At 42.1% G+C, this 15,302-nt stretch overlaps 1 protein-coding gene across 1 annotated transcript in view; it reads right to left on the bottom strand.

Moving 5' to 3' along the window:
- The window catches only part of ZBTB10 (zinc finger and BTB domain containing 10), a 32,679-nt gene extending 18,948 nt beyond the window's left edge, over nucleotides 1–13,731 (bottom strand). Inside the window, exons 1-2 of the mRNA XM_055546344.1 lie at nucleotides 12,691–13,731; nucleotides 1,928–2,816 (exon numbers count right to left, since the gene is read on the bottom strand). Of these exons, the coding sequence (XP_055402319.1) occupies nucleotides 1,928–2,816; nucleotides 12,691–13,659 (1,858 nt within the window). The 5' untranslated portion in view covers nucleotides 13,660–13,731. The remainder of the gene's footprint in view (nucleotides 1–1,927; nucleotides 2,817–12,690) is intronic.
- Nucleotides 13,732–15,302: the final 1,571 nt, after the last annotated feature.

The following is a 15,302-nucleotide window of genomic DNA, read 5'->3' as shown; positions in this document are numbered from 1 at the left end:
AATAAAGCTTTACCTGAACACACTTCTGTTCATTTGTTTACACACTTTCTATGACTGCTTTCACGCTACACTGACAGTTAAGTAACTGACTTCAACCAGCAAACCCCAAAATATTTACTGCTTGGCCCTTTACAGTAAAAATTTTCTAGCTCTGTATCATATCATGTTCTAGCTCTTATGGGATTTTCTGCCACTGAATGAAGGTGGATTCAGAGGCACCAAAAAGTTGTTAAAAATTTTAACAGCGGGAATGTAGCATGTCACTGATATAATCAAATTTCAGTTAAGGTTCATCAGATATTAAGGTGGCATCAATGACAACAGAATTATCTTTTATAAGCTATCAAAGATAAAAGCATATCAGACTACCAAAAATTATGATAGACCTAGTACACTGATACAACCTCAGCTAGGAGTTGCTTGCTAAGATGATAATCACCAGTAATGTTATTTTTGAAAGTATGCACTGTGGTTCTAATTAATACTGCTTTTCTTCTCTTTGAATCACTCCAATTATGTGTGGCATTAGTTTTAAGAATGAGGTTAGCTTTGTTAGTTGTCAGTCAACTACTATGCCAAAAAATCTTACTCCTTATATTCTGTGTACCTATATATACTAAAAAAAAATACACTATAGGCCTCCCATCATACTGTTAACTGAGTAATTCATGCAGTAGGAAAAAAAAATGCAGTTCTAACTCTGAGAACTGATTCAAGATTTTTTACATTAAAAATTAAGCCAAAACAAAGTGCTGCTAAGTCTATCATTAATACTTTTAAGAAACAACCTCTGGGATTTTATTGCTAAAGACTTGACAAGTTGGAGGGGAAAGCTCAGCAAACAGTATTCATTATACATGTATACTGATTTCCACATGATTTCTACCAATGAAAACTAAACCCAAACCTAAACAGTCAGGGAAACCATTTCACAGAATTATGGCTTTTTGCCCTTTGGGAACTAAAAACAATGATTCTTTTAAACGGAAAGCACTCCATCCCCAGGTGATCACCATCACATAAATCAGACACCGAACAGTTACAGATCTCTGAGGCAACACAAGCACTAAATGATATATGGCAGTGGTGGACATGGTCAAGTCTGGGATCCACAAAGGAAAACCTCAAACCCACTGGACTACTTCAAATAAAAGTAAGTTACACACACACAATTAAGTTAAAGTTTCAAATCTATTTCACTCTTCAACAATGGTCCGCCTCACTTCATTTCTCAAAAAAAAAAAAAAAAAAAAAACACCCCACACTACAAGATGTGATATGCAAAGATTCTTATAGTCAAGAGAAAGGTCTCAGAGGCCTCTCTTAACTAATGCAAATGAGAATGAAAATGAGGAAACAGTGGGACAAACTTAAAATATTCCAGTTTCTGTAAGATTTATGGGGAGAACAGAACAGTGAGTGCTTCTAAACAAAGTAGAATCCCATTAACTTTTGCAAAATTCTGTAAAACAAATATTTAACTACAAAAAATTGAGAGTAAAGAATGCTAACTAAATCTCAAAAATGTTCTGAAATGACAAACGAATCACATATCACAACCAAAGATTTTATCTTTTCCAGCACTGAGTACAAAAAGTGAGCAGAGGCTACAGACCGGGAAAATCAAAGAACTATACATAGAGTCCACATGCCATAAAATGTGGGCAAATTCCTGATTATTTAACACAACCTTTGAGAAACCCACATATACATGTGTAGAGAAAAAACTAAGATATACCAAATCTTACATTTGATACAAGATTATATAAGATATGTGATTGTTCGAGTCATTTTTTCCCTTCTATTACAAAGACTCAAATTTACTATTTCTTATGTATATTACTTTAATAATACACACAAGATTATATCCAAGCAGAATGAGAATAAAAACTGAGACACCTCTGTATATATTCAATACAGTATTTACCTGGTTCTTCCTTGATGAATGACAAATCTTCCTCTTGATAGGCAACAGGTGGCTGCATCACCGAGCAATCTTCTAGATTTGTTTCATTATTAGGTGGTATATTATAAACAAATCTCTTTGTAGCTTGGGTTTTTCTCCTTGTTTTGCCAGTCTCTTGAATCCCCTGGGAGCCCATATTATTCCAAATAAACACTTTTGTTTGACCTTGAGACTCATTTTCTGTCAATTCAGGTGAACCATCCTGGACCCAACTACTGTCATTCATTTGGTAGTTTTCTATTTGGCCCTCGTCGACATTACAACCATCATTTTCAATTTTTACGTTGCTTGCCAAATTGGTAAGATTTCGTGTTGCCCAAAAACTGGCAATTTTTTGATCCCGTGATGAAGACAGGCCATCTCTGTTAACTGGTTTTCTATTATTATAGTCCACAACTACAGACTCTGGAGCTTCTGATTTAATGCTTATATTTAAGGCATCTTTAATGAAATTTCGGCAAGTTTGAACAACTTCACTCATTTGAAGATAGCTGGCCACTGTCATTACTTCAATGGCATTTTGGCTTGTGAGCACCAGGTTACCAGAATATAAGAAGTCCAAGATGACTGAAAAACCTTGAACTGCAGCAATATCTAAATGGGTAGTATTGTTTTGGTTAGGGCTTTCTTTGTTTGAAAAGCAATATAAAGTCTTAAAGAAACGGCTGCCTGCAACCAGGATGTTCTTATGAGCTTTAAAGATTTTTCCGCTCACCACAATGCTGACATCACAAAGAATACCTTTCTTCCTCTGTTCATTTAGTTGTCGAAGAAGTTGATAGCAATACGAGTTCTCATTTGGCCTACTATTAAAGTCACAGTACCCCTCCTCTGATGGTATTTCTGACTCCTGCAATAGATGGAAAACATTAAATTTTATTTACTTTTTAAAGCCTCCACACCAAAGACAACAAATCATTTTCAATGTAACTTTTTAAAACCACTATCAAATACACTAATCTGTTACTAATCATTACATATTTTGAGACTGAGGTGTTCACAATCTAATTAAGAGAAAGGGTGTAAACAGCTTTGCTGCAATCCACTGCTATTGGTAAAAAAAAAAAAAAGAAAGAAAGAAACATCCTGAAGATCAGAATTTCATTTGAAGAATACTGTGTATCACATATCATGCTATCTTTCCAAATATAGCTGAAGACATGGATTGAGAATTATTTAAAATTAAAACAGGGAATTCCCTGGTGGTCCAGTGGCTAGGACACCACCGCCATTGCCAGAGTTCAATCCCTGGTCGGAGAACTGAGATCCAACAAGTGATATGGCCAAAAAAAGGAAAAGAAATGAAATGAAAATAAAAAGTGATTGTTTTCTCACGTAAAGAAACATTCATAAGAATCAAATTAATCTGCCTTATCTCTGTAACTGCTAAGAACACAGTCGTTTTTCTGGTTGAACTTAAAATAATCAGATTAAAACATGCTCAGCATCTCATTCTATTTAACATTATTAAAAAAGGGAATTTTAAAAGTCTTGGCAAATACTGAGTCAGACAATTTAGGTCAACAAAGTTAATCATATCTAACTATGGAGTCCATGGGGTCGCAAAGAGACATGACTGAGCGACTGAACTGAAAGAGAAAGTAACAGAGGACCCTAATTTAAAAAAATGTGCTTAAACTACAGGAATACCCAGTTATATAAATCCCAAATCAATTTTCAAGATGACTTCTCTCTTTAGGATCATAAACACTACCCATCAGTTAAAATTCCTTAACTCCAAATACTTAATGTTTATAATCTTCCCTGTGATCAATCTTTTAATTATTCATTACAGTTCAGTTTAGCATCACTATTAAGTTACTGTAGTTTCCTATAAAATAACATGATACTGACAGCAAGAATAAAGGAATGTGATCTAGATTTTGGAATGCTGCCTACACTAGTTATTAACTGTGTGTCCTTTCTTAAACTAATAAAGCAGTAAGTACCAGGAGTGTTTCTAAATAAGAACTTCAGGCCCTACTCACAGAGTCACTAGGTGGGTGGTGGTGTTGCTAAGTTGTGTCTGACTCTTGTAACCCCACTGGCTGTAGGCTGCCAGGCTCCTCTGTCCATGGGATTCTCCAGGCAAAGATACTGGAGTGGGCTGCCATTTCCTTCTCCAGGCACTAGGTGGGTAAGCTCTCTAAATCAGGCAGGTGTCTATTCTTAAGTGTTAAAGATTCATTATTTTCTTTGGCACAAAATATTAAATACTTATTATTTTATTAATTATAAAATAATAAAACACATATATACAGGTCTATGAGTAGACAGAATCTGGGGAAAAACCCAGAAAAGATACATACTGGATTGTTGGATGCTGGGAGGACTGATATGCTTGGAGAGAAATAGAGAATGGGGGGCAGAGGGAAGGGTGTAGGGAACAAAGTTGTTAGGACTGCAAAAAAATTCTCATAGAATATTGTAAATGGACCCCACTCCAGTACTCTTGCCTGGAAAATCCCATGGACGGAGGAGCCTGGTAGGCTGCAGTCCATGGGGCCGCTAAGAGTCGGACACGACTGAGCGACTTCCCTTTCACTTTTCTGCATTGGAGAAGGAAATGGCAACCCACTCCAGTGTTCTTGCCTGGAGAATCCCAGGGACGGGGGAGCCTGGTGGGCTGCCGTCTATGGGGTCACACAGAGTCGGACACGACTGAAGCGACTTAGCAGCAGCACTGTAAATGGTGGTGAGATTCCAAGCAATCCCACATCTCCATTTAACCCCATAATGTGTGCTGTTCTGTGCTCAGTTTCTTCAGCTGTGTCAACTCTTTTCACATCCGACTCTCTTCTACCTTATGGACTGTGTAGCCCACCTGGCTCCCTTGTCTATGGGATTCTCCAGGCAAGATTACTGGAGTGGGTTGCCATGCCCTCCTCCAGGAGATCTTCCTGACCCACGGATTGAACCTGGATCTCCTGCACTGCAGGCAGATTCTCTACCACTAGCATCACCTGGGAAGCAACTTCTTCATGGGTATAGTTTAATCACACAAACATTAGGTTCCATTCTGAATTCTGAATACAGCAGGTCACACATATAATAATCCTGAAACTAAGCCAGATCACATGATCCATCTAAGAATTTTTGTGTTGTTTCCATGTATGAGACGTCAACTGAAACAGAATAAAAATGCCAGAATTCCAGGACACATCAGTATTTCACAGCAATAATGGAACACTACAGATAATCCTGCAAATCTGGAGTATACGATTACTACAGAATGAAGCACAGGAAGCAGAGAATTCCCTTTGCACTTCCAACTGACCCTTGGCAGCATCCCATCACTTCCCAGGGCCTCGAGTGCATCATTAATTACACTTACACTCTAACCCCACCCCCCCCCACTCTTGCTCTATCATACCAAAATGTCCCATATTCGAAATCAGTTATTTTCTCCTAGTAAGACACCCAATCGTAAGCAAAAACTGCTAACAGCTACAGATGGAGTAAAGTAATCAAGTAATTCACGATTAAGTCCCAAATTTTTGCTTCTGGGGGCTGGAAGAAAGGAAGTGAGGCAAAAAGATATTTTATCTTGTATATCTTGTATATAAAACCAGTATGCTGGGATGTTTCCAACTACTTAGCAAAGGGATGGGAAATGTTTAGGACTCTATATAGAAAACTAAATGAATACTAAAAATGTCTAAAGTTGTTACTGCTATAATTTTCTATAGACCCATCATACTGTTTATGAGGCTATCTAAATAAGATGCTTTATTAATTTGCCTATGCTCTCTACTCACTACAGAAAATTTCCAAACTACATTGCTCTATGATGCAGGCTTAAAAGTAAGCTTTGCTGTGCATGCCATATCTGCCCAGCAAAGCTCATTTGGTTCAAAGTTCCAACAGATATTGTAGTAACAGTAAGAGCAAAAAGTTTGGCAGTACATGGTAAAGTGTCTGTGGAAGCAGTGAATGAGCCTTTACAAGTCAAGAAGTGCTTCAAGTTTATGCATTAAGCAGTTCAAAACCCTTTAAGAAGGAGGTGGCTATGTCATAGCAGTCAGTTTAGGCCATGGTCACCGTGTTCTGAAATTTCTGGGCCAGTCCCAATTTCTGTCATTCTCTGCCATTATCATACCAAATGTCCTAATTTTTAAAAATAATTTAAAGACAAAAAAAGCCTATCCACCAAAATATTTGTCCATTCCACTTTTGACACAAGCTATACAAGCCAAACACACTATTCAACAACTATTTTTCTTCATTACTACTGAATAACAGAATAGAATAGTAATGTTACATGCTACAAACAGCCCTAGCAATTTCTCCTTCAGTACTGATCAGAGCACTATGCCATGTTTCTGTAGCACATATTATATATACTCTTCACAATGAAGAGTTTACCAGTCAAGAGTACATGTACTCTACAAGGGGAGTATTATTTGAGGATATGGGTAAAATAAAGCAAGATAAGCACTAAATTAAACTGCCAATATTACTTGCTAAACTAAATAAATTCCTAGTTACTAAAGACAAAAATAACAGTTGGTCCCTAAGAACTCAAGTCATCTCTGTCTCTCCGGTTCCCTCTTTAACATTCTATGTCCATTCTTAGTATATTGATAAACATGAGATACCACTGATAAAAATACACTGATAAAAAGGTTTAAGTATTTCCAGAACTGATTTTTTTTAAAGACTAGTTGGAAAAGTTTCTATTCCCTTTCCCAAAAAGGAAAACGCAACTTAGCCAAGCATTAAACTAGATAAACAAGGAGACTAAGGAAACAGACATTCAGATTTAAAAAAAATAAAAAAAAGTGTTACCCCGAAGATTCTATAAATATGAAAAGTCTCCTGTTATTTTTATCTGTGGAGATGCCCATAAGTAAAATTATTTTTAGAGACCTTAATTAACTCTTCCAAAATTAAGAAAATATAGAAGCATACATTTGGTTAAAATCCTCGTTTATGATCTTCAAATTTATTTCCAGAGAGGCCAAAAGTAAATATTTTAATCAGAGAAAAAGCTGCTAAAAGCTTGAAAAATCTTGACTTTACTCACTTATTTAATAAGCATTAAGTGAATGACTGTATCAGACAGGTTCTACACTGGGAACCCAAAATGATTTAGTTCCCTGCCTGAAGTGTAATACTGAGCAAGATTCTTAAGATACTGAAGAGCTTTAAGAAAGCAGAGAGGTGGTGCACCTAATCGAGTTTTTTTGGGGGGTTGGGTGAGATCTTTTTTTGAAACAAATATCTGAGCAGAGCCTTGAAGGATGCAAGAGTGGAAGGAGAGGCTGAGAGTCTAAGCAAATGAGACAGAGAAAAAGAACCAAGGATGTATACATCCTCACAATTCGAGATTTATGAACAACTTCAAGGTGACCCAAAAAAGCCCAAGAAATGTAAATATGCTCTTAATGTTTTGGGAGCTAAGTGTCTATAACTTGCACCAGATTATCTAGAGACCTGAATCCTGCACAAGATTAAGGACCACTGGTATAGGTACCTACAGAGCTTTAGAATCATCTGACTGAATTAACTGATAAAGAGATGACTGTGGTAGCAAAGTGGAGGGTAATTACCAGGGGATGACACTGGAAATGTGTGACCAGGGCAAGCCACTGTTAGGTGTGCAGCACACCTACAGCAAACAAGGACATTCACTACTTAAGACAGCTAACAGTGATGGGGGGAGGGGAAGTGAGGCAGAGCCCAGAAATTTTCTAAAGTAAAATCCAAACTTGAGTGATTAATTAGATTTCGAGGCAGAGGTGTGGAGGGAAATCATAGGGTGTTCACAGCATTCCAGCTGGGAGAACTGGATAACACCAGCTACTGTAGAAAACCCAAGATCACACTACCCAGTCTCCCCACTCTTCTGAGAGGGACAGGGGGAGAGAGAAATTCAGCTGCAGTTAGCTATCTGTAGTCAATCCACAAATGATTAGAAACTGTTACTGGTTTAAAAAAAAAACAAGTACTTAAAAGTATTTAAGTCCCTACCCAGAATTGATAAATGGTTTAGTAGGAAAAAAAGATATTTCAAACACAAAGTGTAAAATGAAAGCATTAAAAACATAAAAATCTTTTGTTGCAGCAACCCATTGGAATGGTATACTGAAAGAATAAAAAGATCAATGTCCATTTACAAACCCAAATTCTAAAACTCAAACTCCGTTTCTAGTATGAAGACAAACAAGGCCACAGTGAGCATGCCAAATAAATGTATGCTAGTAGTACTGACAAATTGAAATCAGTATCTCTTCTCTGATCTCCTTGAGTGATGACATTTTCTCTTGCAATTTAGGTATTAATACTATCCACAGAAATTGTAAATCTATAGGTCTGGGGTAGATGTCTTCAGGTGATTACAACTTCCAGCCAATTTTATGTGCCAAAAATATGCTTTATTACCAGCTCTCCTCAAAAACCACATACATACCAACAGGTGCTTCTACACATCAACTTACACATATTTCATCGTGGTTCTCCTCTGCTTAAAACTGCTAAATGGTTTGCCCAACAGAAAAAATACAATCATTTCAACATGAAAGGATCATCCGTAACCTGCAGTCTACCCACTCAAACTTGATTTTTCATCCTGCTGAATTAAATCATCTACTTCTCAGACACATCAAGGCATCAATTTCCATTATGCTCAAGCTGTTACCAACTGCAATGCCTAGAATGCCCTCCCCTCTTCAACACTTATCATTTAACACAAGTTAGGATCCAATTCTACAAGCTTCTCCCAACCTTCACAAATAGGATGACAACTTCCTTTAGTTATCTTAACTGTAACTTGAATATATTGCTAACATGGTAGGTATCATTTTACTGCAATGTCTCTCTCTCCTTACTCGAGTACAAGTTTCTAGAGGTCAGAAAAATGTCTTATTTACATAGGCTTATCTTCAGTGCCTTGCAATCTACCTAATAGGTATATTTTAAGAGGGAGAAAGAAGTCCCTAGACACATTATAAAGTATAATCAAAAACACAAGGGAAAAGGAATCTGCTTTTAAAAACACAATAAATGACTGCTAGAACCTATATAAATATTATACAAATTGGTTACTTAATGGATTGTAGGCTCTGTGGTTGTTTGTAATATCCATTTCTCCTTCCCAGTGAAAGGCTTTCAGTCTTTCTTCCAAAATCCTCAAAAAAAAAAAATTAATTTTTGCCAATTGCAAAGAAGGCTGGTAGCTCTGTCTCACCTTTGCTTTTGCTGCTCACCAACATATTCCAATTAGAAGATCACTGATCTAAATTAAGTACTTTCTGGAAAGGTTAACTAGGTTTATAACAATAACACACTTGAACACATGTTTTAGGCTTACTAAACTGGAAAGAGTTGACAGAATGTGTGATTTAGGTGATGAAAATTTCCCAACTGGGTAGAAAGTGATCTGAACCAAGATACAGTGGTAATCAGTGTTATTAAAGCAATTTTAAAGTCCTCTGGGCCAAATGGTTAAACCTTATATAAGCTAATCACCGAACCAGACCCTCAAGATATATATAGTCAGTTGTTACTCAAAATAGAAAATTATATGCTGTCCCTTACATCCTTATAAAATACAAGGATCTTTCAGAAATAGAACGCTGCAGAACAGATTCTGAAAGCATCTGCAGACTTCTTGCATGAGCAATCCTTAACAATCAACATCAAAATAATAGACTATCAAAGGTTTTAAGAATGGGCCACTGGGAATTCCCTGGCAGTCCAGTGGTTACTTCCATTGCAGGAGACACAGGTTCCATTCCTAGTCAGGGATTCCGCCCACAAGTAGCAAGGCAGGGCTCCCCGCACCCCCCCCCCAAAAAAAAGAATATGCCAGTCTCTTGGCCACCACCATGATTTTTCCCCTTACAGAATTCATAAGAAAAAGTCACCCTTATTCACATACTAAGATTTGGCTAAACTCCTCACAAAAAACAGATTCCTTAAAATTAAAGAAAAAAAGTGGGGAGGGGGGATAAAGGGAGTGAACTGAGTCCCAATTTCAAACTTGTCTGAGGAACTACAAAACTATTTCAGTAATTTTAAGGCAGGAGAAAGCTCATGCAAAATATTCTTCATGAAGATGAGAAAAACTGCATGTGCGATGAGAATGTTCAAAGAACCTGAATGGCCAAAGTCTCTAAAAGCATGAAAAAAAAAACTGGTTTGTTCTCTAGAATCAAGAGTGATTCCATGAGATTAAGTGGCTTGCAAACTGAGAAAACTGGTACCACTGAGACATGAAGTACCAGTTCCCCCCACCCCACAGAATTATAGTTATTTCCAAAGAAAATAAGTAATGGTGATAATAAATAATGGTTATCATTTACTAAGTGACTAGGTGCTGGCATATACACTTTGCATACATGAAGAAACTGGAAGTTAACTCATTTGCCTGTCAAGAAAGAGGGTTAGGACTCAGGTCCCCCTACTTTTAAGCTCAAGAATGCTCTTACAGACTGTGTTATACTGCCTCCTGCAGGTAATCAAAAGCTGCAGGGCAATGAAAAAAAAAAAGTTAACTTTGTGCATAAGAAGAAATAAGTCAGTTCTTGAACCTGTCACTCATGTATTAACTAGACAAAAAGATCCTATAGGTGGTACCTGGGGTCAATTACAAGGTAATACCCCCAAACTAAGCTTAGAATGAAAATAGAAATGATTAGGATCAGTTCAGAGTGGAAACATCCAAAATCCAATCAAGGGAACCAATAAATAGCCTTAGACAAACAGGAATGACTTACTAAATTGTATTATTCTCAGTCTAATGATATAATGTCCTAAGAGAAAGAAGTTGGTCTGCAGATTATATTGTAAAAAGGGAGTTTCAAGGGGGCAAAGGGTAAGGGAGGGATAATTCAGGGATTAAGTTTAGAAAAGGTTTTACCTAGGGATGAATTCCCTAATCCAGATATATGCCTAGGGGAGAGGAATACACCATGCTAAGTCTATCATAAGGTTATCCAACTAATTCCCTGTTCCTCTGATTTCAGGTTCACTAAGCAGCTAATTGTAATAATTTGCACTCCCATTCAGATCTACCTACACAGACTACACTGAAGAAGAGTAACTGATCCACTGAATTAAAAAAATTCAGTTTGATTGTCCTTTTAGATTTTTCTAAATAACCAACTCATCACTTAGAAAAGCATACTTTCATTTTCACAAGCCCTCCACTTCATCACACTACTTAACTTCAGGAATATATAACGCGTTGAAGCCTCTAGACTCCTCTTCTGTAAAATGGGAACAGAATAATTACTTGCCAAAATAACATCAAACACATCTGTGTTTGGCATACAGAAGACAAGTCTGGCACTCCAATGCCCAAGCTCACAAAGCTAGTAACTGCAGAAAGCTGAGATGTGAACCTAGATTTACTCCAAAACCTTTTTTTTCCTTCCTCCATTGCAACATTCCTTATAAAGGCTAGTCTCATTTTTAACCAAGAACTGTAAGACTTGGGACAATTTACTTAACCTTTCCGGGCCTTACATCTTTAAATGACCTTCCTTGTAGGGCTTAGGCAACTAAAAGTTGTGAAAAAACTGTTGCCATTGCCCCCCTCAGAAAAACAACCCTATGCCTTAACGTTAAAGTCTAAACTTCTGAGAAATTTCTGGGCTACGGGGTTATTAGACAGTGCCTAATTAACTCCACTAAAAGTGTTCTAAACAGCAAGATCACTCCAACACACAAAGAGACTAGTATCTGAAAGGTGACTTTCTGAAATCAATGCCTGGCTACCGATACAAAAGAATGAATTCCATCCACAACCACAGGTTGTCTTAGGAGGACTGATTAACATCTGCTTGGCTTGGAAAGAGATTATCAAAATGATAAGAATATTATCTTTGTCCAGAAATACTAAGACAAGATTTAAGAAGTACCATTTACCTGTTTTATAACTAAGAACTTATGGTTTTGGTAAATACATTCTCTACCAGTTCGAATCAACTAGTTGGTAGAAGTAACTTTACAGTCAACATTTCAAATATCCTAAGTTTAAAGTAAACTACATTTATATGAAAATTTTTTGAAAAAGGGGATTACAGAAAATCTCAGCACAGAAATCTGGAGAGAAGGAAGCAGTAAAAACTACCACAATTTACCAAAAGCATACCTTTGGAAAGAGAAGTTCAACAAAAACTTTAAGGAGATGAATTTAGTATAATCATTCACGAAGTCTTATCCAAATAGCTTCCTCTACATTTACATACTACTCTCATATTTCACATTACCCTGACATGATAAAAAGAATTTTCTCGGTTGGATGTTCTCCTAAAAGGAGTAGCGTCAAAGGTTAAGGAAAGAGTTTAATTCATTCTTCAAAAAGTTACCAGATTTGACTTCCAACAGCACGCTAAAAGACTACCAACATTAAAGCAGCTTTTCTAAAATCACAGCTAATAACATTGTAACCACAAAGCCAACCTTACAGGGTTAAAACCTTCAACCTCGCTTATTAAACTTTCCTTCTGATTCAATCTGACGGGCAAAGAAATCTGAGTCATGAAAAAAATTAAATGAAATTCAGCGCTACGATTAGAAAATTGTCATTCCTCCCCCTCCCCCCAACTCCCCCGGTTAACTTTTGAAAACTTATTCCCAGGCTTTCGAATCCCCCACGCCTAAGTTCCCGACACCTCTCTCCCAACAGGAACGATCTCTTCACCCAGGAGAGTGAGTTTTAGCTGATAAACCTTTCCCCCAAAGATCTGAAAAAGCAGGAGCAACATATATCGTACCTGGGCGTTGGCTTCGTGGAGTTTGTGCTCGGTAGAGACGTGGTGCCTCAGGAGGAGGGTTTTCTTGTAGTTGCGGGTCCCTCGCGAAAGCTCGTCGTGCCCCACTGCGGGCAGATCCCCGCTTCCTCCGTCCTCGGGGGGCTTTTGGCACCAGCCGCAAGACATAAGGCCAGTATCCTTGGAATAGCGCAGCCAGGGAAAATCTTTGAGCCAGGAGGTTTGGAAGGAGCAGTGGAGCTTCTGCATTAGGGACTTGGGCCGCGCGAGCGGGAAGTGCTGGACAGTCTCTCCTTCTCCAGCTCCCACACCGCTGCCCTCCGCTTCGTCCCCGCCATCGCCGCCCGACCGCCTGCTGCTGCTGCAGCTGCCTCCTTCCGCCCCGCTGCCGTCGCCCAGGCTCGCCCCCTCCTCTTCGTCCTCGGTGCTGTCGCTCAGGGACGCGCCGTCCGGCATCAACTCCTTCCCCTCCAGCGCGTCCAGCTCCAGTTCCACGGCCGCCGGCCCTCGCCCATTGAAATGCCTCAGGGGCCACGCCGAGGTCTCGGGGCGGCCGCGGCTACTGCCATTGTTGCCGAGCCCCCCGCCGCCGCCGCCGCCTCGAAAGGCCAGAGTCCGACGGTTCCTTTCCGCTAGCAGGGGGCCCCCGGCGCCACCGCCGCCCAGCGAGGTGGGGCCGCCCGCGTCTTGGGGGAGCAGCAACTCCTTGGTTTCCTCGGCGGCGGCGGCAGCCCCGGAGGAGGCCTCCAGGTCTTGGGGCTCCAGGCCCTCCAATTCCACTTCCTCGTCGGCCCCCCGCCCATTGAGCGGCTGCGGCGCTGGCGGCGGGGGCTGTCTTGGCTGGGGCTGCTGGGGCCAAGCCGAGGCCTCCCCGCCAACGTTATTGTTCGTGGAGCCGCCGCCGCTGCTGGCGGTGACCAACCCGCCTCCTCGGAACGCCAGCGTCCTGCGGTTCATTTCACTGAACGACATGGCGCGCGCCGCCGCCGCCGCCCGGTGCCCCGGCTCGCGCCCGGCCTCGGGCCGCGTCCCGCGCGCTCCCCGCCGCTCCCCCTCCGCTTCGCTCCCGCCCCCACCGCGGGCGTTCCGGTCTCGCGGGGCTCGGCCTCGCCCTCCCGCCCGGCCGCCCGGCTCGCGCTCGCTCCCCGGGGCTGCCTCACGCGTCCGCCGCCGCCGCCGCCGCCGCCGCCGCCCGCCGGGCCGCCGCCTCCGGCCGCCTCCTCGTCCTCCACCCCCGCCCCGCGGCGCTCCGGGCAGCGTCCCGCGCGGAGAAGGGGGGGGCGGGCGGCGGAGAGGTGAGCAGCGAGCCGGCGCGCGTGGGGCCTTCGAAGTTGAGAGGCGGAGTGCGGGGAGACCCTCCGCTGCCCCCTCTTTAAAGCCGCGCGCACACACCGACCCTCCAAACAAGATATCCTTCCTCCGGCGCGCCGAGGAGTCCCGACGCGGCTGCCGGCTTGCGAAGCGCTGAGGGTGGGAGGCACGTTAAACTGCCGGGCTCCGCCACATAACGAACCGACAATAAAGCCGGCGGAGCGTTTCCGTCCGACCAGGCCCTGGCGGAGGTCGAATGGCAAATGAACAACGGACCGTGCGCCCACAATGCACCGGGGTAGCAGTAACCGCTGGAGGGGGAAAGGGTGGGGGCCGGGCGGGGGGAGGGGGCTGGGCTTGGGGCTGGGCTGGGGTGGGGTGGGGGCGCCTGGGGACCGGGAAAGGGGCCGGGCCGCGCCTCCGGCCTGGGGGCGGGGGTGCGGCCGCGGGGGAAGGAAGTCGGCCGAGGGGCGGGGGACAAAAGGCCGGGCGGCGGGCTGGGGGGTCTCGGGGAGGGGGCGGGCGTGTGCGGCCGGGGCCGGGCTCCGCGGAGGACAAACAGCTGGCGAGTGTCAGGTCTGGCCGCCTCCCCGCTGCCCGCACGCACCTACCCGCGCCCGGGACGAACATTTTCCTTCCCTCGCCACGAGTTCACCTGGGACTTTGAGAAATAACTGTAATGGTGGGAGCTGCTCTCCAGTCTTGTCATTTGCTGAGGTGGGGTGGGTGGGGGGTGGGTGGGGGGTGGGGGGTAACGGTGCCCGAGGAAGTGAACTTATTTTTGTTCCTTCACAAAGACTGGACCAGGCTGTACCTTTCGCGCGAGGAGGTTACAACCGCGGGCACCTCCTCGTCTGCTGCATTGTGTATTCGATACAGCACCTCTGGGCGATAATCATTTCACAGAAAATGCACCGCCCCGAGTGTCTTATTGCTGTGATGAAATGGAAATTTAAATAAAAGGTCGAACACGTGCGTTCAGTGGGAAGTATTGACATGGGTGTTACATCACCAGCAGCCAATCAGATAGCTCCAGTCGTGTTTATACTTCTACAACCACCTTGTGAGTATTACAGTATGTCATAACGTTATAAATATTAGGCAGGGTTTTCCCCAAGAGTGGGGAGGAGTCGGCTCACACAGACGCTGCGTGCGACTCCGAAGAGCGTGTGTGTTAAGACAAGAATTGATTTTTAAGACTTTGGGTTTTTTTTTTTTTAACTGTTTACCCTGCACATGGAATTTAGAGTGATTAGAAGAACAGATGGAGCTGGAAATGAAACTCTTACAATAATAATCGTAGT

Source organism: Bubalus kerabau, chromosome 14, assembly GCF_029407905.1.
Source record: "Bubalus kerabau isolate K-KA32 ecotype Philippines breed swamp buffalo chromosome 14, PCC_UOA_SB_1v2, whole genome shotgun sequence".
In the NCBI taxonomy this organism is placed as follows: domain Eukaryota; kingdom Metazoa; phylum Chordata; class Mammalia; order Artiodactyla; family Bovidae; genus Bubalus; species Bubalus kerabau.
The sequence above is the reverse complement of the archived record's forward strand: the minus strand, read 5'-3'. Positions and strand labels throughout refer to the sequence as shown.